Source organism: Mesoplodon mirus, assembly GCF_964341445.2.
Source record: "Mesoplodon mirus genome assembly, chromosome: 11".
Lineage (NCBI taxonomy): Eukaryota > Metazoa > Chordata > Mammalia > Artiodactyla > Ziphiidae > Mesoplodon > Mesoplodon mirus.
Genome location: NC_138987.1, coordinates 26332128 through 26356243, shown reverse-complemented (window position 1 = coordinate 26356243; position 24116 = coordinate 26332128). Strand labels below are relative to the sequence as shown.

The following is a 24116-nucleotide window of genomic DNA, read 5'->3' as shown; positions in this document are numbered from 1 at the left end:
CTGAAAAATGATCTTCAAAATTACTTTACAATTACAATAGTCAAGACAGCACAGTATTGATTTCCTTCCCATGGCAGAAACTTGGAACCCAGGTGATATTCAGTCTTAATTTTCTTATTTCCTTTGAGGCACTAAGGGGTGCTTCCCTCTTATTTTCTAATATTGGGCTGGCCAGAAAGTTTGTTCATGTTTTTCTGTACCATCTTATGGACAAACTCGAACGAACTTTTTGGCCAACCCAATAGATACATTAAACAACAGAAAAACGTTTTTATGAACAAAGACTTCTCACAGGAGTATCCATTTTCTTGAAAACAGCACACAAATCTTGCTGTAAATTGCCAGTGTTACAATTTAATTCTACCTTTCTTCTGTGAAAGAAGGAAAAAATATTGCTTATATAATGAGGGTCAGGAAGCTTTCAGGCCCATAAAGAGAAACTTAACCTGTCTCCTTATAAACAGTAGTATATAGCATTCTAATATAAAAATATTACAATTTAGTCATTCCCCTAATGAGGGTCATTTAGATTCCTCCAAATTTTATTATAAGCATTGCTGCATGTATATTCTGATACTTATCTCCCTGTATATATGTTGAGTGTTTTTATAGTACTGCTGGGACTATAATGTACTTTTTTATTATTTTAATACATACTGCCAAGTGTCCTTCACTTGTACCTATTTATACCCCCACCAATAGTGAAGGAGAGCTCCCATTTTCCTATATCCTGGCCAATATTTAATGTTATAAAACTTTAAAAGTTTTACTTATTTCCTCTGATTACCTGGAAGACTAGGAATCTTTAAAAATGTGTTGGCCATCTTTATTTCTTTTCCTGTTAAATGACTGCATGGCTTTCTTTTGTGTAATTTGTTTGCTTTTTTCTTATTCATAGTAGCTCTTTTTATATTCTAGATTTTAACCCACATATATTATGCACTGGCAAAGATCTTCTCTCAGTCTTTTGCTTATACTTTACCACTGTTAATAGAATAGGTCAAGAAACTTTACATTTTGTAATGATCAAATTCATTAATCTTTTCCCTAATTTTTTTTGCTTTCTGGGTCTTAAGAATCCTTCACAACCTTGAGATTATAAATGTTTCCTTTTAATAACTGAATACAAATTGTAAAAAAAAAAACAAAAAAAGCATAGCATTTACAAAGGGACAGACACTCAGATCAATGAAACAGAATAGAGTCCAGAAAGAGAACTAACACAGATATTGCTATTTGATTTTTGATACAGGTGCAACAGAAGCAATAAAGAAAGGGCAGTCTTTACAATAATTGGTGTGGGAGCAACTGGTCATCCATATGCAAAACAAATAAACCTCACCTAAACCTCATACCTTTTATAAAAATTAACTCAAACTAGATCACAGACCTAAATGTAGAGTATAAAATTATAAAACTTTCAGGAGAAAACATAGGAGAATATCTTCATGACTTGGGATTAGGAAGACTTATTAGATATGACAGCAAAAGTACAAAACATAATAGAAAAAAATGATAAATTGGATTTCATCAAAATTAAATTCCTTGCATGAAATTCTCTCCTTATTCTCACACTCTCAACTACTTTCACCCTGCTCTGGAATCCTGTTTGTTTTTAATTCTTAGATGTTGCTCCCAGAATGTTCACTTGAAATCCTCTCCTTGCCTATTACCCTGTTAAAATAGACTCACAAATGCTAAACTCAACTTATGCTCAAAACTCATGAAATTCATAAGTCTATAAGTGACTGATAACTTAGCTAAAGACCCAATAATTTATCATCTTTAAACTCTAAGAAAATATTTTCCCTATTAAAATTAAGATTTCTTCATATTCTGTCTAATCACATTAAATTAAGAAGCACAAAGAGAGTTAAAAGGTAGAAATAAAACTTACAAATCAATAGGAAGTCTCTCAGACAGTGATAAAGGAAGTTTCAAGTTCATACACATCTTAAAAGCACTTCTAAAGATAACATGCTTTGGGATTATTTAACTTTCATGTAAAAAACAATTCTTAAAACATGTAAGGCAGTCAGGGTCAATTTAAAAAACCTCAATGGACAGGAAAAGGTTACCTTAAACATGGACTCAAAATATAACCTAAGCAAAATTCATTAAAACAAAAAGTTTGATGTGAACTCTATGAAACCATTTTTCTTAAATATTAAAGATAATAAATGTTACATTTGAAGAGAGGCTCCCTGATTCTCCAGTATAAAGAAGCTATTCACATATTCTCTTTCTTATCACCCTGTTATAACTATGCATATGAACCAATTATAATTCTCTACATAAATATTAATACTTTCTGATACTTTGTCTATTTTATTAATCTTTCTACTATTTTATAAGTCCCCTGAGAGCAAATGATGTATCCTTAGGTCCTAAAAGAATGACTGGCATTAGAGCAGGTAATCAATCCATTCTTATTAATAAGTTCTCAATCAGCATTTGTTCAATGATAAACAAAAGAAAAATTAATACATGTATTTCCCCTTTTAGATATTTCAAAATTGAAACTACTGATAAAAACTTATCGGGAAGTTGGGATCAAATAAGTGCTCATATATTTTTATTAAATTGCCTTAAAAAGAAAAGTACTAAGATACAACTAAATTAAAATCATCTTTAAGATCTGTCCTAAAATGATCAAGGGATCAATCCAAGAAGAAGATATAACAATTGTAAATATTTATGCACCAACCATACAAGCACTTCAATACATAAGGCAAATGCTAACAGCCATAAAAGGGGAAATCGACAGTAACACAATAATATTAGGGGACTATAACACCCCACTTTCACCAATGGACAGATCATTCAAAATGAAAATGAATAAGAAAACACAAGCTTTAATGATACATTAAACAAGATGGACTTAATTGATATTTATAGGACATTCCAACCAAAAACAACAGAATACACTTTCTTCTCAAGTACTCACGGAACATGCTCAGAATAGAATATATCGTGGGTCACAAATCAAGCCTTGGTAAATTTAAGAAAACTGAAATCGTATCAAGTATGTTTTCCGACCACAACACTATAAGACTACATATCAGTTACAGGAAAAAAACCGTAAAAAATACAAACACATGGAGGCTAAAAAATACACTACTAAATAACCAAGAGATCACTGAAGAAAACAAAGAGGAAATCAAAAAATACCTAGAAAAAAATGCCAGTGAAAACACGAAGACCTAAAACCTATGGGATGCAGCAAAAGCAGTGCTAAGAGGGAAGGTTATAGCAATACATCCTACCTCATGGAACAAGAAAAATCTCAAATAAACAACCTAAACATACACCTAAAGAAATTAAGAGAAAGAAGAACAAAAAACCCCCGAAGTTAGAAGAAGGAAAAAAATAAAGAAGATCAGATCAGAGCTTCCCTGGTGGCGCAGTGGTTGAGAATCTGCCTGCCAATGCAGAGGACACAGGTTCGTGCCCTAGTCTAGAAAGATCCCACATGCCGCGGAGCAACTAGGCCCATGACCCACAACTACTGAGCCTGCGCATCCGGAGCCTGTGCTCCGCAACGGGAGAGGCCCCAACAGTGAGAGGCCCACGTACCACAAAAAAAAAAAATCAGATCAGAAATAAATGAAAAAGAAAGAACAACTACAATCCCGTAGCCTATGGAACAAAAAACACATTCAAAGAAAGATACACAAGATGAAAAGGCAGAAGGCTATGTACCAGATCAATGAATAAGACAAAACCCCAGAAAATCAACTAAATGAAGTGGAGATTGGCAACCTTCCAGAAAAAGAATTCAGAATAATGATACTGAAGATGATCCAGGACCTTGGAAAAAGACTGGAGGCAAAGATCGAGAAGATGCAAAAAATGTTTAACAAAGACCTAGAACAATTAAAGAACAAATAAACAGAGATGAACAATACAATAACTGAAATGAAAAATACGTTAGAAGAAATCAACAGCAGAATAACTGAGGCAGAAGAACAGATAAATGACCTGGAAGACAGAATGGTGGAATTCACTGTTGCGGAACAGAATAAAGAAAAAAGAATGATGAAAAGAAACGAAGACAGCCTAAGAGACCTCTGGGACAACATTAAACGCAACAACATTCGCATTATAGGGGTCCCAGAAGGAGAAGAGAGAAAGGACCCGAGAAAATATTAGAAGAGATTATAGTCAAAAAATTCCCTAACATGGGAAAGAAAGTAGCCACCCAAGTCCAGGAAGCACAGAGAGTCCCATACAGGACAAACCCAAGGAAAAACATGCCGAGACACATACTAATCAAATTGGCAAAAATTAAAGACAAAGAAAAATTATTGAAAGCAGCAAGGGAAAAATGGCAAATAACATACAAGGGAACTCCCATAAGGTTAACAGCTGATTTCTCAGCAGAAAATCTACAAGCCAGAAGTGAGCGGCATGATATACTTAAAGTGATGAAAGGGAAGAACCTATAACCAAGATTACTCTACCCGGCAAGGATCTCACTAAGATTCGATGGAGAAATCAAAAGCTTTACAGACAAGCAAAAGCTAAGAGAATTCAGCACCACCAAACCAGCTCTACAACAAATGCTAAAGGAACTTCTCTAAGTGGGAAACACAAGAGAAGAAAAGCACCTACAAAACAAACCCAAAACAATTAAGAAAATGGTCATAGGAACATACATATCGATAATTACCTTGAAGGTAAATGGATTAAGTGCTCCAACCAAAAGACACAGGCTTGCTAAAAGGATACAAAAACAAGGCCCATATATATGCTGTCTACAAGAGACCCACTTCAGACCTAGGGACACATACAGACTGAAAGTGAGGGGATGGGAAAAGATATTCCATGCAAATGGAAATCACAAGAAACCTGGAGTAGCAATATTCATATCAGATAAAATAGACGTTAAAATAAAGAATGTTAAAAGAGACAAGGAAGGACACTACATAATGATAAAGAGGTCAATCCAAGAAGAAGATAAAACAATTATACATATATACGCACCCAACATAGGAGCACCTCAATACATAAGGCAACTGCCAACAGCTATAAAAGAGGAAATTGACAGTAACACAATAATAGTGGGGAACTTTAACACCTCACTTACACCAATGGACAGATGATCCAGACAGAAAATTAATACGGAAACACAAGCTTTAAATGACACAACACCAGACAGATTTCATTGATATTTATAGGACATTCCATCCAAAAACAGCAGAATACACTTCCTTCTCAAGGGCGCATGGAACATTCTCCAGGATAGATCACATCTTGGGTCACAAATCAAGCCTCAGTAAATTTAAGAAAATTGAAATTATATCAAGCATCTTTTCTGACCACAATGCTATGAGATTAGAAATGAATTACAGGGAAAAAACCGTAAAAAAACACAAACACATGGAGGCTAAACAATACGTTACTAAATAACCAAGAAATCTGCTCACTGAAGAAATCAAAGAGGAAATAAAAAAATACCTAGACACAAATGACAATGAAAACACAACGATCCAAAACCTATGGGATGCAGCAAAAGCAGTTCTAAGAGGGAAGTTTATAAGTATACAAGCCTACCTCAAGAAACAAGAAAAATCTCAAATAAACAATCTAACCTTACACTCCTAAAGGTTAGGAGTGTAACCTTACACTCCTAACCTTACACTCTAGTTCCTAAAGGAACTAGAGAATGCAGATTAAAAAACCCAAAGGTTAGCAGAATGAAAGAAATCATAAAGATCAGAGCAGAAATAAATGAAATAGAAACAAAGAAAACAATAGAAAAGATCAATAAAACTAAAAGCTAGTTCTTTGAGAAGATAAACAAAAGTGATAAAATATTAGCCAGACTGGGAGAGGACTCAAATCAATAAAATTAGAAATGAAAAAGGAGAAGTTACAACAGACACTGCAGAAATACAAAGCATCCTAAGGGACTACTACAAGCAACTCTATGCCAATAAAATGGACAACCTGGAAGAAACGGACAAATTCTTAGAAAGGTATAACCTTCCAAGATTGAACCAGGAAGAAATAGAAAATATGAACAGACCAATCACAAGTAATGAAATTGAAACTGTGATTAAAAATCTTCCAACAGGGTTTCCCTGGTGGCGCACTGGTTGAGAGTCCGCCTGACGATGCAGGGTACACGGGTTCATGCCCCGGTCCAGGAAGATCCCACATGCCATGGAGCGGCTGGGCCCGTGAGCCACGGCCGCTATGCCTGCGTGTCCGCAGCCTGTGCTCCACAGTGGGAGAGGCCACAACAGTGAGAGGCCCGGGTACCACAGGAAAAAAAAAAAAAAATCTTCCAACAAACAAAAGTCCAGGACCAGATGGCTTCACAGGTGAATTCTATAAAACATTTAGAGAAGGGCTAACACCCATCCTTCTCAAACTCTTCCAAAAAATTGCGGATTAAGGAACACTCCCAAACTCATTCTATGAGGCCACCATCACCCTGATACCAAAACCAGGGAAAGATACTACAAAGAAAGAAAATTACAGACCAATATCACTGATGAATATAGATGCAAAAATCCTCACCAAACACTAGCACACAGAATCCAACAACACATTAAAAGGATCATACACCATGATCAAGTGGGATTTACCCCAGGATGCAAGGATTCTTCAATATATGCAAATCAATCAATGTGATACACCATATTAACAAATTGAAGAATAAAAACCATGTGATCATCTCAATAGATGCAGAAAAAGCTTTTGACAAAATTCAACACCCATTTATGATAAAAAAAATTCTCCAGAAAGTGGGCATAGAGGGAACCTACCTCAACATAATAAAGGCCATATATGACAAACCCACAGCAAACATCATTCTCAATAGTGAAAAACTGAAAGCATTTCCTCTAAGATCAGGAACAAGACAAGGTTGCTCACTCTCACCACTATTATTCAACGTAGTTTTGGAAGCCCTAGCCATAGCAATCAGAGAAGAAAAAGAAATAAAAGGAATACAAATTGGAAAAGAAGAAGTAAAACTGTCACTGTTTACAGATGACATGATACTATACATAGAGAATCCTAAATATGCCACCAGAAAACTTCTAGAGCTAATCAATGAATTTGGTAAAGTTGCAGGATACAAAATTAATGCACAGAAATCTCTTGCATTCCTATACACTAATGATGAAAAAATCTGAAAGAGAAATTAAGGAAACACTCCCATATACCACTGCAACAAAAAGAATAAAATACCTAGGATTAATCCTACCTAGGGAGACCAAAGACCTATATGCAGAAAACTATAAGACACTGATGAAAGAAATTAAAGATGATGCCAACAGATGGAGAGATATACCATGTTCTTGGATTGGAAGAATCAATATTGTGAAAATGACTATACTACCCAAAGCAATCTACAGATTCAATGCAATCCCTATCAAATTACCAATGGCATTTTTTACGGAACTAGAAAAAAAATCTTAAAATTTTTATGGAGACACAAAAGACCCCGAATAGCCAAAGCAGTCTTGAGAGAAAAAAACAGAGCTGGAGAAGTACAGGTTTCTGGTAACTGACTATACTGCTGAACTGAATGAATAAGCATTTTCAGAATGCTAATGGTAAACTGATGAATTCATAAAAATGCTAACAAAAGATCAAAATAAAAAAAATTAATTACATGGGACTCAGTGAACTGAGGAGGATGATTATAATTTTTGTGACTTTCTGTTTGAATAAAAAAAAGGAAGAAAGAAGGAAAGAAAGAAAGGAAGAAGGAAAGAAAAGAAAAGAAAGAAAGAGAAAGAGAGAGAGAAAGAAAGAGAGAGAGAGAAGGAGGGAGGGAGGGAAGAAGGAAGGAAGGAAAGAAGGAAGGAAGGAAGAGAGAAAGAAAGAAAGAAGAGAATCTTCTGGTAGTGAGTTGAATACTTGGGGAGGCACAAAAATCTTTAAGAACCCTAGGTTACCATTAATGCTAGAGAAAGAGAGTACTCAATGAAATGTTCTTCAGCACTTTTTGAAAGTTGTTTCTTCTACTTTAAATAAGTAGTATATTACTCTCTGGGGACTCAACTTAGCCTCATACTACTCCTGAAACTGGAAGATTATTTTATACGGTAGAACATACTACTGCTAATATTAAGTATTATTGTTGTTATTGTTATTACTATTATTATTAATAGTAGTAGGAGGTTACTTTTCATCATTAAAGTGCTTTCACATATATTAAAAAAAAAGATGTCCTAAAATTTTATAAAATAAGGTATAACATAGTTTTCTGCTTTATTTCAAGAGTCCTTTTATCTTTACTTTCACAGTAAATCATAATATTTCATGTGAATCTATAATGCAAAGTTTCCATTTTAACCTCACAGTGCAATAGTCTGTCTAAAACGTACAGGAAGCGTGACACAATTTCCCAAAAATCAAAGCAGAGGAAAGAGATATTCACATTGTAATCAGAAATTTCTTTACTCTTTCTACATTTAATTTCATGCAATCTGTATTTCACTGTGCTTCTGCTGTTCAAAAATAATGAGTTTACTAATATGTATATGTCTGATCCTTATTGGGTACAAGACCAGGACTTAAACTCCCACATCTACAACTTGTTCTTAAAGGCTAGCAAATTCTGTCCTTCTGATCTGTGATGTTAGGCAAACATCAGGGAAAAACATCTTGGAGTCCTCACAGTTAGAGTGTTTCTTCTAACTCATGGCTGCAATTGGAAATCTATCCCTATCATTATGGTCAGATAACATGGCAGTTATGGTTTCCCTGCTCTTGTATTTGCAAGTGGGTTTTAAAGAGGCTCTCTGGAAAAGCATTCCACATAAATACAGTTATGATGTCCAGAAGTAAGGGCTTAAATTGAAAAAATCCACAAGATTGAAGCTTTTACCCAGATACCAAAAATAAAGATACTGTTCCATTTATCTGTTTAATAAACTGATTCTATCCATACCACAAAATATTTGCAATGTGTGTTTAGAAGTTGAACAATTTTATTTAAGCTTTTTGACAACTTCAAGTTGCTTTTCCTAACCCTTAACTATTACTGAAATGCATATGTTCAATCTCAATTTGAATAAAGTCAGTTTTTCTAAATTGATATTAAAATTTATGCAAGTATTGTTTTTATTTGTCAACACATAAATTCTTACATATAATGAACAAACAAGATTGGACTATAACTAATATACTCGTAGAATTTTTTTATTTAACTGATTATTTTCTTTTGGGGCCTTTATTCTGTTTTTCCCTTCATTACTTCAGAATTTCTAAACCAATAGTTTAGTACCTCAGGGAAAAATAAAATAAGGAAACAAAAATATTGTTCCTCCAGTCCATTTCATTCATCTACTTGAGGAACTGGTGTGACATTAGTAAGCATTTGGTGATCAAAATATATCTTTTTAAGACTGTAGCCCAAAAAGTCACTTTGGAATTTTAATAGAAATAAAATACTTTGCAAAAGAAAAATCAGAAGTCTGCAAGTAACAGAAAAATGGTTGAGAGGATAGCTGCTATCTTAATAGTCTGCATAAAATCTAATCCATCAGCTAACTGGTAGATAAAATTCTCTTAGAAAATATAATCCAAGAAGGCAAAAGATAAAAAGTAGAGGATTAACACCACGAAATTACCATTGTTTGTTAAATGAGAAAACTATATGCTTACAATGAAGCCCCTTCAGTTTCTATATACTATAATTCTTTTTCATGGCTATCCCTTTAATATTATTTTTATCATAAAATAAGTTTATTGATGACAACTTTATATAATTTACTGCCGGTGTTTGAGATATGCAGGATCCTTATATCAATATGTAACTGGGGACTTCCCTGGTGGCACAGTGGTTAAGAACCCGCCTGCCAATGCAGGAGACACAAGTTTGATCCCTGGTCTGGGAAGGATGGGTGTTAGCTCTTCTCTAAATGTTTCATAGAATTCACCCATGAAGACATCTGGTCCTGGACTTTTGTTTTTTGGAAGATTTTTAATCACAGTTTTAATTTCATTACTTGTGATTAGTCTGTTCATATTTTCTATTCTTCCTGGTTCAGTCTTGGGAGGTTATACCTTTCTAAGAATGTGTCCATTTCTTCCAGGTTGTCCGTTTTATTGGCACAGAGTTGCTTGTAGTAGTCTCTCGGGATGCTTTGTATTGCTGCAGTGTCTGTTGTAACTTCTCCTTTTTCATTTCTTATTTTATTGATTTGAGGCCTCTCCCTCTTTTTCTTGATAAGTCTGGCTAAATGTTTATCAGTGTTGTTTATCTTCTCAAAGAACCAGCTTTTAGTATTATTGATCTCTGCTATTGTTTTCTTTGTTTCTGTATCATTTATTTCTGCTCTGATCTTTATGATTTCTTTCCTTCTACTAACTTTGGGTTTTGTTTGTTCTTCTTTCTCTAGTTCCTTTAGGGGTAAGGTTAGATTGTTTATTTGAGATTTTTCTTGTTTCTTGAGGTAGGCTTATATAGCTATAAACTTCCCTTTTAGAACTGCTTTTGCTGCAGCCCACAGGTTTTGGATGGTCGTGTTTTCATTGTCATTTGTCTCTAGGTATTTTTTTATTTCCTCTTTGATTTCTTCAGTGAGCACTTGGCTATTTAGTAACGTATTGTTTAGCCTCCATGTGTTTGTGTTTTTTACGTTTTTTCCCGTGTAATTGATTGCTAATCTCATAGCACTGTGGTCAGAAAAGATGCCTGACATGATTTCAATTTTCTTAAATTTACTGAGGCTGGATTTGTGACCCAAGATGTGATCTATCCTGGAGAATGTTCTATGCGCACTTGAGAAGAAAGTGTAATCTGCTGTTTTTGGATGGAATGTCCTATAAATATCAATGAAATCTATCTGGTCTATTGTGTCATTTAAAGCTTGTGTTTCCATATTAATTTTCTGTCTGGATCATCTGTCCATTGGTGTAAGTGAGGTGTTAAAGTTCCCCACTATTATTGTGTTACTGTCAATTTCCTCTTTTATAGCTGTTGGCAGTTGCCTTATGTATTGAGGTGCTCCTATGTTGGGTGCGTATATATGTATAATTGTTATATCTTCTTCTTGGATTGACCTCTTTATCATTATGTAGTGTCCTTCCTTGTCTCTTTTAACATTCTTTATTTTAACATCTATTTTATCTGATATGAATATTGCTACTCCAGGTTTCTTGTGATTTCCATTTGCATGGAATATCTTTTCCCATTCCCTCACTTTCAGTCTGCACATGTCCCTAGGTCTGAAGTGGGTCTCTTGTAGACAGCATATAGATGGGTCTTGTTTTTGTATCCATTCAGCAAGCATGTGTCTTTTGGTTGGAGCACTTAATCCATTCACGTTTAAGGTAATTATCGATATGTATGTTCCTATGACCATTTTCTTAATCATTTTGGGTTTGTTTTGTAGGTGCTTTTCTTCTCTCGTGTTTCCCACTTAAAGAACTTCCTTTAGCATCTGTTGTAGAGCTGGTTTGGTGGTGCTGAATTCTTTTAGCTTTTGCTTATAACGCTTTTGATTTCTCCATCAAACCTGAATGAGATCCTTGCTGGGCAGAGTAATCTTGGTTGTAGGTTCTTCCCTTTCATCACTTTAAGTATATCATTTCACTCACTTCTGGCTTGTAGAGTTTCTGCTGAGAAATCAGCTGTTAACCTTATGGGAGTTCCCTTGTATGTTATTTGCCATTTTTCTCTTGCTGCTTTCAATAATTTTTCTTTGTCTTTAACTTTTGCCAATTTGATTACTATGTGTCTTGGCGTGTTTCTCCTTGGGTTTATCCTGTATGGGACTCTCTGTGCTTCTTGGATTTGGGTGGCTATTTCCTTTCCTATGTTAGGGGAGTTTTCAACTATAATCTCTTCAAATATTTTCTTGGGTCCCTTCTTTCTCTCTTCTCCTTCTGGGACCCCTATAATGCAAATGTTGTTGCATTTAATGTGTCCCAGAGTTCTCTTAGGCTGTCTTCATTTCTTTTCATTCTTGTTTCTTTATTCTGTTCTGCAGCAGTGAATTCCACCATTCGGTCTATCAGGTCACTTATCCGTTCTTGCCTCAGTTATTCTGCTATTGATTTTTTCTAGTGTATTTTTCTTTTTTTTTTCTTCTTTTTTTTTAATTAGTTTCTGCTTTATAACAAAGTGAATCAGTCATACATACACATCTGTTCCCACATCCCTTCCCTCATGCATCTCCCTCCCTCCCACCCTCCCCATCCCACCCCTCCAGGTGGTTCATTTCAATTATATTATTGTTCATCTCTGTTTGTTCTTTAATTGTTCTTGGTCTTTGTTAAACATTTTTTGCATCTTCTCGATCTTTGTCTCCATTCTTTTTCCGAGGTCCTGGATCATGTTCACTATCATTATTCTGAATTCTTTTTCTGGAAGGTTGCCTATTCCACATCATTTAGTTGTTTTTCTGGGGTTTTATCTTGTTACTTCATCTGGTAGATAGCCCTCTGCCTTTTCATCTTGTCTATCTTTCTATGAATGTGGTTTTTGTTCCACATGCTGCAGGATTGTAGTTCTTCTTGCTTCTGCTGTTGCCCTCTGGTGGATGACGCCATCTAAGAGGCTTGTGCAAGTTTCCTGATGGGAGGGACCGGTGGTGGGTAGAGCTGGGTGTTTCTCTGGTCGGCAGAGCTCAGTAAAACTTTAATCCTTTTGCCTGCTGATGGGTGGGGCTGTGTCCCCTCCCTGTTGGTTGCTTGGCCTGAGGTGACCCAACACTGGAGCCTACCCAGGCTCTTTGGTGAGGCTAATGGCTGACTCTGGGAGGGCTCACACCAAGGAGTACTTCCCAGAACTTCTGCTGCCTGTGTCCTTGTCCTCACGGTGAGACAGAGCCACCCCCCGCCTCTGCAGCAGACCCCGCAACACTAGCAGGTAGGTCTGGTTCAGGCTCTGTGGGGTCAATGCTCCTTCCCCCTGGGTCCCAATGTGCACACTACTTTGAGTGTGCCCTCCAAGAGTGAAGTCTCCGTTTCCCCCAGTCCTGTCGAAGTCCTGCAATCAAATCCCACTAGCCTTCAAAGTTTGATTCTCTAGGAATTCCTCCTCCATTTTCTGGACCCCCAGTTTCTGAAGCCTGACGTGGGGCTCAGAGCCTTCACTCCAGTGGGTGTTTTTCTGTGATATAAGTGTTCTCCAGTTTGTGGGTCACCCACCCAGCAGGTATGGGATTTGATTTTATTGTGATGCGCCCCTCCTACCATCTCCTTGTGGCTTCTCCTTTGTCTTTGGATGTGGGGTATCTTTTGGTGAGTTCCAGTGTCTTCCTGTCGATGACTGTTCAGCAGTTAGTTGTGATTCCAGTGTTCTTGCAAGAGGGAGTGAGAGCATGTCCTTCTACTCCGCCATCTTGAACCAGTCTCACATAACATATTTTTAGATATGCTCTTTCCAGTACTCTTAACCTTTCATCTTGTCAATGGTAATTTTACTAAGAAACTTTCATAAACACAACTCCCATGGTTAGTAAGGAATTACTACATGTAATTAGGTACCTAGAATAGTGTTCAGCTGAAGGTAAATTATATTAAACCAAACCTGTACTACTTTTCTGTGGTTTGTTTGGACAGCAAGTCCTGTTATCAGAACTCATGATGCATCAGCTATTCTACTGCAAAGAGTAGAAACAGATTTTTGAAAGAGTAGAGAACAGAACATATTCTCCTAAGAATCAACAATTTAAAATGCTGTGGGACCTCCCTGGTGGCACAGAGGTTAAGAATCCACCTGCCAATGCAGGGGACATGGGTTTGAGCCCTGGTCTGGAAAGATCCCACATGCCGTGCAGCAACTAAGCCCACACGCCCCAGCTACTGAGCCTGCACTCTAGAGCCCGCGTCCCACAACTACTGAACCTGTGTGCCACAACTACTGCAGCCCGTGTGCCAAGAGCCCATGCTCTTCAACAAGAGAAGCCACCACAATGAGAAGCCCACACACTGCAAGCAAGAGTAGCCCCCACTCGCCACAACTAGAGAAAGCCAGTGCGCACAGCAACAAAGACCCGACGCAGACAAAAATAAATAAATAAATAAATAAGCATATTACTAAATGAAATAAAATAAAATAAAATACTAACTGTGAAGTATACCAAATGTAAAAATTCAAAGAACTCTGGCAACCACTACCGTCAACTACTTTTCCGATACTTAGTGATACCTATTTTTGCACAGTGCCTGTTACCATGGCCCAAAACCATGAATAAACTGATTATTATCATGCTCTTGCCAGTCTCCAATGTACTACTCTTCACAAATTTTTTTTATTTAAGCAAATTAAAATCTTTTAAAAAATTAAAAACAAATAGTAACTGTAACGTACAAATTCATAGTGATTTGAAGAGGATCATATCCTGCTTTTATTTACTCACAATTTAGCCATACCTTTTCATTATCCTGGTTGTGTTTACTCATTGGTGACATTGGTTGAGAAAAATCAGTTTCATTATCTACTGCATACTGTCTGCCAGACAGAAAATCCCGTAGTTGACTCTGTAAGAAATACAAGATGTTACTAATAAAATGCTATGCCAACTGTAAAAAATATTTCACACCTAGCTCTACTTAGTGTCTCTGATATTCCAGTGTACAGCACATTACCTGACTTTTGTTGGCAGTCCATAATATACACGGAATTAAATTTCCTAACAATCTGTTTCCAGTGGCACTTGTACTCAAAGAGTTTTACAAGTTCAGAGTTAAAAGATGACCTTGGAAATTTCATCTGAGCCTTTTATTTGTACGGAAGAAAGTCTCAGCTAATGCCCACAATAAATGCTTCATTTTGGAATATACATAAGTAAATCTTTTTTCCTGAGCAGCAGAATATTTCAAACAAAATAAGAGTTTCCATGAAAAAATAATTTATAAAGAGATATTTGCTTTCAGCCTGACACTCTACTCAACATCTCCATATTATTTCATTTATTCTAAGGGACTGAAGATTATACAGGTATGTATAAACACAAACACACACACAATTCCTAATAAGTAAACCTGAAGGGACAAACTGAATTAACAAAGTCCAGTGAGATATTGCAAAATTATAACTAAAGTAACTCACCAATATATACTCCTTAAAAAGAAATAGCATTTGCCACAATTCTACTGATATAAGCTGGTACTCATAAAGAGTTAATCAGGTGATGAAAAAAAAAACTAGAAAGCCTAGGATTTTGTTGTTTATAACACATACAATTTTTCAATCTCAAAATTCAAGATCACCAAAATAAGAATTTACTATTTAACAAATCTTGAATAATGGTAGTACTCACACTTGTGGTTCTTATGTTTTCAGAAGAGATGCTGAAAGCAAAGATTTATTTTTCCATAAACACAATATTATTTTTAGAAATGGGAGAATATTACCTTCTAGTTAAAAAACATTTTCATATTTAATTACATGCAAAGTACATTATTCTAGATCAGTTCAGTGGGTGTCAAAGTATGGTCCAAGTACTTCTGAGGTCCTTAAGACCCATTCAGGGGATCTGGGAAGTCCTCCTTTTCCAACTATGTATCAATGTGAATCTGAATTTTCTTGATATACTTCAATCAAACTAATTTATCAAATAGAAGCAGACATGTGAATCCAGGTATTTTCTATCACACATGATATTAAAGATACTCATAAAAATGTAAAACAATGTCACTATTCTCACAATTTTTTTATTTTTGGAAAATAAAGTTATTCTTCATAACATAATGTTATTCATATTAAAATGTAATAGGTTCAATATCAATATTTTAATAACTGATAAACATTTTAAACATTTCGCAATTTTAACTTTTAATATGGAAAATACCAATAGATATAATCCACATAAACAAAATCTCCTTCTAGTCCTAAATAATTTTTAGTGTAAAGCGGTTCCTAGACCTCAAAGTTAGACAAGAACTCTAGATAATATAGCATAAAGCTTTCTGAGGCAAGACAAAAATCACAATATATTTGCTGCGATACACTATTAATTTTACTGATTTGTACCTTTACTGATTTGACAGGTTGCTACTCACTGTATTTTTATCCTCTTATTAACTTGGAAGATGTACTGTATTTTTCCATTCCATTAATATTTGCCCTTACTCTCCCTGTACTCAAATCAGACTCATATTTCTCTATTTTTTAAAACTGATAATGCCTGCTACTTACCCCTATCAAATTACAAAATTTAGCAGTTTTAATTCTAAACTAGTATCAGAATCTCTCTTAGTGTAAGTCTTCCATTTTAGCTCACATATTCCCAGTCCATCCTTATCATTTTAACTGCACATAGACACTCCAAGTTTTAGTGCTCACTACCATCTTTCCCTAGATAGACCGCTGCTCCAGTTCATCTGTTTAATTATTAGTCTTTGGAAAGGTAAATGCTTCACATGAGGTATGATGATGACATTCTTTAAATTTTTTCATATCCTCACAAGTCCTTCCTTAACTTGGATGATAAATGATATCTTGGTTGAGGATGGAATTCTTAGGTCACTTTCAGGACATGCTATTTTAATTTTTTGTTCTTTTTAAATAACTTGTTCTTTCTGCCAGGAAATTAAGAGTTCAGGAATTTTACCAGGATATGTCTAGGTATGTGTCATTTCTCATCAATTCAGCCTGGAACTTCATAAACACTCCTTAGGAGACTCAGGAAAATATTTATTATAACAAATGTAGTTGTAACAAATATATGATTTATTTTATCATGGCCTCTTTTGCATCTGTTCTTTTTTCTCCTTCTAGAACTCCTAACGTTTATATGTTATATCCTCTAGATCTAACCTCCAAGTTTAACTTTTCCCTCTTTGTTTCTTTATGTTTTTTACTCTGTGCTTTACTGATTGTACTTGACTTTCAGGATACTAATTTGAGTCTGAATTCATCTGTTACATTGGGAAATATTTTCTTCTTTTTTTTTAATGTCTAGAAAGTCTTATGTTTAGGTATATACTTGAAGTTCCTTGAGTACTTATTATTTCACTGGATTCAATTTGCTATCATTCCCTTCGAGCAGCTCTATTTTGTTAGGCATGTGTGTTCTTAGCTGATTCATCTTTCTGGCCACTGAGACCCCTTAGGTGACCGTTGCTTCTCTTTACTGGCTCTTTGGGGCCCAGATGACTGTTGAGGTACATTAAGTGATGACAGTTCTATGAGTAATGGAAGTTGAAATGGTCTCTACTCCTTATGGAGCAGCAGTGGAGAAATAAGCAAGCTGCCAGTCACGTGCTTAGGCTGAAGAACAGTCTTCTTGTGGTCTCTCAAGCCTCACCAACAGTAAGACCATCCATTCAGCTACTTTGCTGCTTCTTGAGAGTAAAGGAACCCTGGCACACTCATAGAAGGCAGTTATTGACCTTCCTCAGATTTCTGAGGGCTGCTAAGCTCTTCTCAGGATCTACCACTTCTGCTCCTCAGCCCAGGTCTCTGATTTTGTCCTCCAGATAATTGCTCAATTCATGAGAGCAATCTCTGTAACAATTCTCCCTACTTAGAGTCCAGTTAGCATCCAAGGACTTCTATGCTCCCAGATGCCCATGGGCCCTGCATCCATGTTCCTCAGGAGAGGAATTATAAAAGTAGGAAACAAAGGGGAAAGGGCTATCATTCAAATTATGTTCCCAGAACTTCCCTGTCTTACCTTTATCTTAATTCCTCTTAATTCTTGCCTTATTTAGGCTACAATATATCAAAAACAAAAAAAGCTTATTAGGATCATGATTTTCAGGACCCTGAAACTCAGAAATGTTTAGAACTTTCTGATATGGATCTTTAAAGATACTTTTAGCCTAAATTAGGGTTACATTTAGCATATTTTTGAAAAGTCGATCTAGGGATATTTTCCTGCTCACTTTTTCCTCACTGCAAATTTCCTTTGAGTAACATAAGTACCAGAGATCAAGTTGTCAGCCTTCTAAGATTTAAATGTAGAAAATTTTCTACTTCATATATTACCATCTCAGCAGTTCCCACTTCATTCCTGATGTTCTGCAAAGGAGACAGAACTTCCTCAAATGTAAAACCTTATATATCTCACACTATAAGCTGATTCACTTAAATGAAGAAACTTATTAGAGGACTTATAGGCAAAGGATAAAACGAAAACAAAGACCTCAGGCAGATTATACTCTCACTGGCTTATCAGAAACTCATGTTTATTGTTCCTACAATCTAATACTTGTGTTTGATTAACCTCTCTAAATTAACTTTGTGTAAAGTAGTTAAAAATCATCTCTACAGGTAAGCAAATAAAACATAACTAGAGAGGAATAAAACAACTGTCTTCACTCACAAGTATCCTCATCATGGTTTGGATAAGTATGTGTGGGTATGCATGTACACGTGTGTGCATGTATTTCGAGAAAGTTACAAAAAGGCAAAGGTTTCCATGATAGCCCCATGAGGCAAAGACAACAAACTGCCTGCCAGTATCCATTCTCCCCTTCTTCCTTAGTATCAGCGCTTTCTTTTTTCTTCTGGCATATTACTACCCAGAATAAAGACTATATTCTCCATCCTTGCTAGCATGTTGGTCTGTCCATATGACTAAGCTTTGGTTAATGAGATAGAAGCAAAAGAGCTACATCTCTTTCAAAGGAAAAGAGAGTGCGGTGCTCCCTTACTACTCCTGCTGCATGAAATGCTGATACAACGTCTGGAGCTCCAACAACTATCTTGGACCACAAATAATCCTGAGGGTAGAAGTCAAGAACTAAGATAGGAGAGCAGACTGACAGTAAAATCCTAGGTACTATCTGATAACCATGAACCTATCATATCAGTCCTAGATGCTAACCTTTTGACATCTTTTATAAAAGAATGAAACAAATTCCATTGTCTTAAACAACTGTTATTGTGGAGGTTTCTATTCTAAGCAGACACAACATTATTCCCAACTCTCAGATAGAAATATTTATAAACTATTTTAATATCTGAGAAAATCCAGTAAACATTTTCTTCTAGTTATGGCTGCAATTATTCTTTTATTACCACTGTTTAATTACTACTTTAGTGGTACTTGGTATATGTTAAGATAAAAAAATATATTTTCAATACTTTAAAACAAACTAGATGTATTCAAATATATTCTAAAACAGTTTATCAACTATAATGTACACAAAAGCAAACTGCAAGGGATGCTACTCCATTAACTTTAAAATTTATGCTCTATAAAAAAATAAGGCAATAAATGTGTCTGCAAAAAAAAGGAAGTGTATTACCTCATGTATATTGCATCATACTATCCTCATGAAATGATACTCTATCTTAGTAAAAGCTATTATTAATCCATAGAAAGAGTCATAGCAATCATTTATACAAATATGCCAAATGAACAGATGCACAAATTTTAAAATACAAAATCAATCCCTGACATAATTCAAAAAGAAATCACGTACTTGGTACTGATTTATTAAAAATGTTTTGATCTAATAAGTAGCTGTTTTTATATTTCAACCAAATAATAACACAAATTCAACAAAATTTACCACCAAAATATTTCTCTCAAGTAATGACTAGCTTTCAAGTAGCTAAATTTTCCATTCTTAACATGATCCAAAAAGCAAAAGCATTATCATTTATAATAACTATAAATGCTGATCCATCATTTAAAGTAAAAATAAATCTAGCCAAATTTTAATTTGATTAAGATAAAATTATTTAAAAAATACTTACAGGAGATATGTTGGCATAATTTTCATAATTAGAAGTCAAAACATTACATTTTTTATAAACATCGATCATATCTAACATGTTACTATTCTTTAAGAAGTCATCATAAATCTTCCTAATGTTCTCATAATGGTCAATCACTTTCATATTTTCAACTGGTAAGTTCAATTTCTCATGTAGTAAGTATTTCCAGGTCAATAAGACATCGCTGAGAGAGACTGTAAATTCTCCACTGTACTGAAAGAGATAATGCCAAAAATAAAATGATAAAGTTGGATGCTAGATATTCATTAACTTACAATTAAGATAGAAAGTACAAACTGAATTTTGTCATAGAAAAGTCTACATTGCATTCCTGTGGATTTTAAAAGAACATCAAAGTTGAGCTATGGAATAATTTTAAAACCAGATATAAAAGAAAAAGATTTTGATGATTTTTAAAAATATGAACAACTATAATAAGTTTGCACATGACAAATTTAGCAAATATAGTCATCTTGTTTCCTGAACTTCACTAAATTTCTTCTACCCAAAGTGGGGAGATGGGTGAGCAGTGAACTGAACTTAAGTGCTATTGACTGGGGAAGCATTTGATTCTGTTAATACTTAGTTCCTTTTAGTTCTTTTTGCTAATGTATTTTTAATCTCTTATTTACAACTGTCACGTCATACTGAATTCCTACATATCACATTATTCCAAGTGTTAGTCTAAATCATGAACATAAAAATTAAATTTTTTAAAATTATGTTTTATCTCATTACTATTTCAGAAGCAAAATATTGGTGCTAAAATTTGGGGTCAGAAAAGAACTTTGAATCTTCCCTGCTCATCATCATGCTAAGCTATAACAAACAAGTGCTAAGAAGCCATAGTCAGGTTTCTTTCTATAAGTTGTCAGATGTTACTAATCAGACAAAATTGTTCGTTTTTTCCTCTTCTTCAATATCTACATGATAAATTATCTCAGTGGACATGCTGAAGATTTTTTTTAATTGATTGCATTCTGTCCCACTTAATATCTCAGATATTAATAATGGTGCCCTCCAAAACATGCTAGACCTAATTCAGTAAAAAAATTCTAACTACTCCTTTCTGCAGCATGAGTAACAAATAATTTTAAGTATCCATATGTGGTTTTGAGACACAGATTTTGTTGCCCTCTTCCATAGTTAATATGCTAGTAGTTTCTGCTAACACCAATATCTTCCCATTAATAGCATTTAAAATAATGGGTGTGTATTTAAATAGTACTAGTCATTGGAACTAAAATGTAACATCAGCTTTAGCCAATGAAGAATAACAGAAAGAAATCAAACACAGCCAAATAATATATTATTTTCTACATATGTGACTCTTTCAAATCTCTATATCTTTTATAAAGATATTTTCTAACTACTATCCAAATTTAAGACAAGGTGTTCAAACTGCCTTAAAATAATTAACTCTTTACTCAACCATATGGAGGCAGCTAAGGAAATTATCTTTATTGTCCTTGGAGTAGAGACCTGTTATATAAAAATTATGAAAATTAACTACATTTCATGAAATTAGTTCAATGAACAACCAAAAGAATCAGTAACTCTCAAACACTGGACCCATAACCCAAATGTAAGACAGATTTGTAATATCTCAGCATTGCATCAAAATTGTATACTTTACTTCCCAATCCCACAAAGGTTACATACCATAAAATTTCCAAGTGGTATTTAAGTTAAATAAATCCAGTTATTTAGAGTTTCAAAACTAAATTGTTTTATCTCAAAAATTCCTAAAAACTATTTTGGTATAACACCCTTCATGTTAAAACTAAATTAAGATTTTGCCTAATATAAATGTACAAATCTCATCCTAATGACTATAACTAGTTAAAGTAAAACTATACAAGCTTTTTAATTTTTTTCAAGAAAACTGGTTACTTGTTTATTGTGTTACAACAGCAATGAAAAGTCCCCATCTACCACCCTTTATCATTGTAAAGATTAAACTGCAGTTGGAATCAGTATGTTCATCATTTACCCCCAAAAACGCCATATCAGAGTCCATCAGAGTCTGTCTACTCCATTTCTTTAACAAGCAATGAAGAACTTCATGCTCGTGTGCAATACGGAATCGTAGCTTTTTTTATTTGTACAGAAAAAAATGGACAAAACTTCCCTCCCCATCAAGGTTGTTAGAAGAAATTAGGTAATGAAAAGGAGAAATGCAAATCCTAAAGTCAACCAGTGCTTTTCCCATAACTCCAAATAAAAAACAATAATGAAAGTGCTCTAAGGTTTGGACATCTCTCTATAGTACAGAGGTGCAAGGAAGCGATAGATTTCTCTCATCACATTTACAAGTTTAATGTTCTAAAAAAAAAAGTCTTTCCTCCAGGGAAACTCAGGTGATCAATTACTGAATATAATCACACAACTCCATTTCAACTAGTCTGAATTCAATGTGCTTAGTCTAGAACCATCCTTGAGAAGAATTAATCTTATGATACATTTTAGTAGATAAATATATGAAGACTAATCAAAAATTCTCTTTAAGAATAAAGTATCTTAGCCCTTTGCAGAACCTGAAAGGTAAAAGAATGTACATTATTTTCACATATACAAACTATGTGCTAAAGTAAAAAAAATTAAATGTCCTTTAATTCAAGCCCAAGCTCTGTCCGTGACACTGCCGGCAGGTTATACACTAGGAGAAAGGTCCTTCACGCTGAGGGTCACTCCTGCTTGTCTCCAGCAAGGCCGTGTTTTCACCAGCATCCTCTTTAAAATTGGCCTCGCAAGGCGGCACGGAGTCACTGGTGGTGGGCAGTGCTGAGCTGCCTGCGTCACTTCTGTCACCATCTGGTAAAGTAAGACTCAGATCTGCAGTTGAAACGCCCCCAGGGGGAGATTCTGGGGCGGGCGTCTCCTGCACGTCCTCAAGCTCTCCCCAATATCCCAGGGCTTTGATGACATGAAGTTTACACATTGGACACGTTCGGTGATCCAAAAGCCATGGGTCAATGCATATTTTATGAAAAATATGCTTGCATGCCAGGATTCTGATAACATCCTTTCCTTTAAAATTTTCAATACACACTGCACAACGTTCAGCATCAACATCAATTCCCTTTTCTCCATGCTTTACAGTATGAAGAGGAAGCTGCCCGATAAGTTTGTTTCTTTTCTATGGCTCTGACTTCCAAACTGTGAGCCAGTGTATAGGAAGCGCTGTATATAGTAAAATATTAGCCAAGCTAGTGAGATAATCATCATGGTGATGAAGGCGATGGCCACAAACACCACGGACTGACCGCTGATGCACTCCTCTAAGTGCCGTGTGCCGAGCCCTATGGTCACTGTGACCGGAATGTCTTTCTGCACCAGATCCACGATTTCTCTTTCTTTGGGGTAGCTAACCATAATGACTACTATATTTCCTGTTCCCGCGTGGGACAAGGGCGCAGTGAGGTTCCCGTGGCGCTCCTCGTTGTACAGGACCACGGCCGAGGTGTTCCGCCGCGCCGCCGCCAACACCTTGTCCTTGAAGGTGCAGCCCCCGCGCGCCACCAGCGCCACCCAGGGCGCGGCCCCCCGGCCGCGGGGCACGAGGAAGCGCGTGCAGGACGCGCAGCCCTCGGGGTCGCGGTCGTCGTCAGGCGGGACGCCCAGCAGGCCCCGCGCGCCCTCCTTGGGCGAGCTCTCGCCGAAGCGGCCGCTCTCCGAGGCGCTCCACACGCTCTGGCTGGCCTACGGGTCCACGTACTCGGTGCTCAACATGACCGAATGCCACTTGAGCGCCCGGCCTCGGTCCCCGGGCGCGCACAGGGCCAGCGCTAGCAGCGCTAGCAGCGCCAGCGCGCCGCGGGCCCCGCCGCGGGCCTCAGGCCGCCGCCACGCCATGGCCCCGCCGCCGGGCTGACCGGGAGAGGGCCGGGCGGGAGCCGGAGGGCGCTGGCGTGCGAGGCCGCCGAAAAGCACGGAGAAGTCGACGCCAGCTGCAGAGCCCGGGAAGACCCAGTCCCGGTGGCCTATACAAGCTCTTGATCTTGTGAGAAAAGGTTTTGACTGGATTAACAGTGTTTATACTGGGATTATAAAAACATTTTAAATCCCAATAAAAATGCACTCCAAATATCAGTTTTCATGATCAGGTGCCCACCATGACAGCATAATCTGTTATTCAAACCAGTAACAACTGATTGAGAGGGTCTGTGGTCAAATCAGAAAATGTTTTGCTAGGAAAACATGCCAGCTGGCTAATATCTGAAGGAAGTTCAAAATGTTCAATGCTTTAGTTCTCTGATGGACATAAGAAGGGTTGTATTTCACAAGAATAAAATGAGAAAAATGGAGAGTTACGTTTTATCAGAGCACTTGTACTTTTTACATTTTACCAAAGTTACTTTTATAATTATTCAAAATTTTAAATAAACTTTACATTTTTAACTAACTGGAATTCTTGTTATGGAAAGAGAAAAGATAACAGATTTACTTAAGAGCATTAACTGGC

The 24116-nt window shown here is 36.1% G+C and overlaps 1 protein-coding gene and 1 pseudogene across 5 annotated transcripts in view; both read right to left on the bottom strand.

Moving 5' to 3' along the window:
* The window catches only part of PARPBP (PARP1 binding protein), a 72355-nt gene that overhangs the window by 36259 nt on the left and 11980 nt on the right, over window positions 1-24116 (bottom strand). For 3 of the 4 annotated variants that reach the window (XM_082634626.1, XM_082634624.1, XM_082634627.1), the window contains exons 3-4: window positions 19631-19864; window positions 14350-14457 (exon numbers count right to left, since the gene is read on the bottom strand). In XM_082634626.1, the coding sequence (XP_082490752.1) occupies window positions 14350-14457; window positions 19631-19864 (342 nt within the window). The remainder of the gene's footprint in view (window positions 1-14349; window positions 14458-19630; window positions 19865-24116) is intronic. The other variant, XM_082634625.1, reaches the window with a different exon arrangement.
* On the bottom strand, window positions 22267-23749 carry LOC309811647 (E3 ubiquitin-protein ligase RNF149-like; annotated as a pseudogene). The gene has a single exon. The product of its transcript is annotated as an E3 ubiquitin-protein ligase RNF149-like (transcript).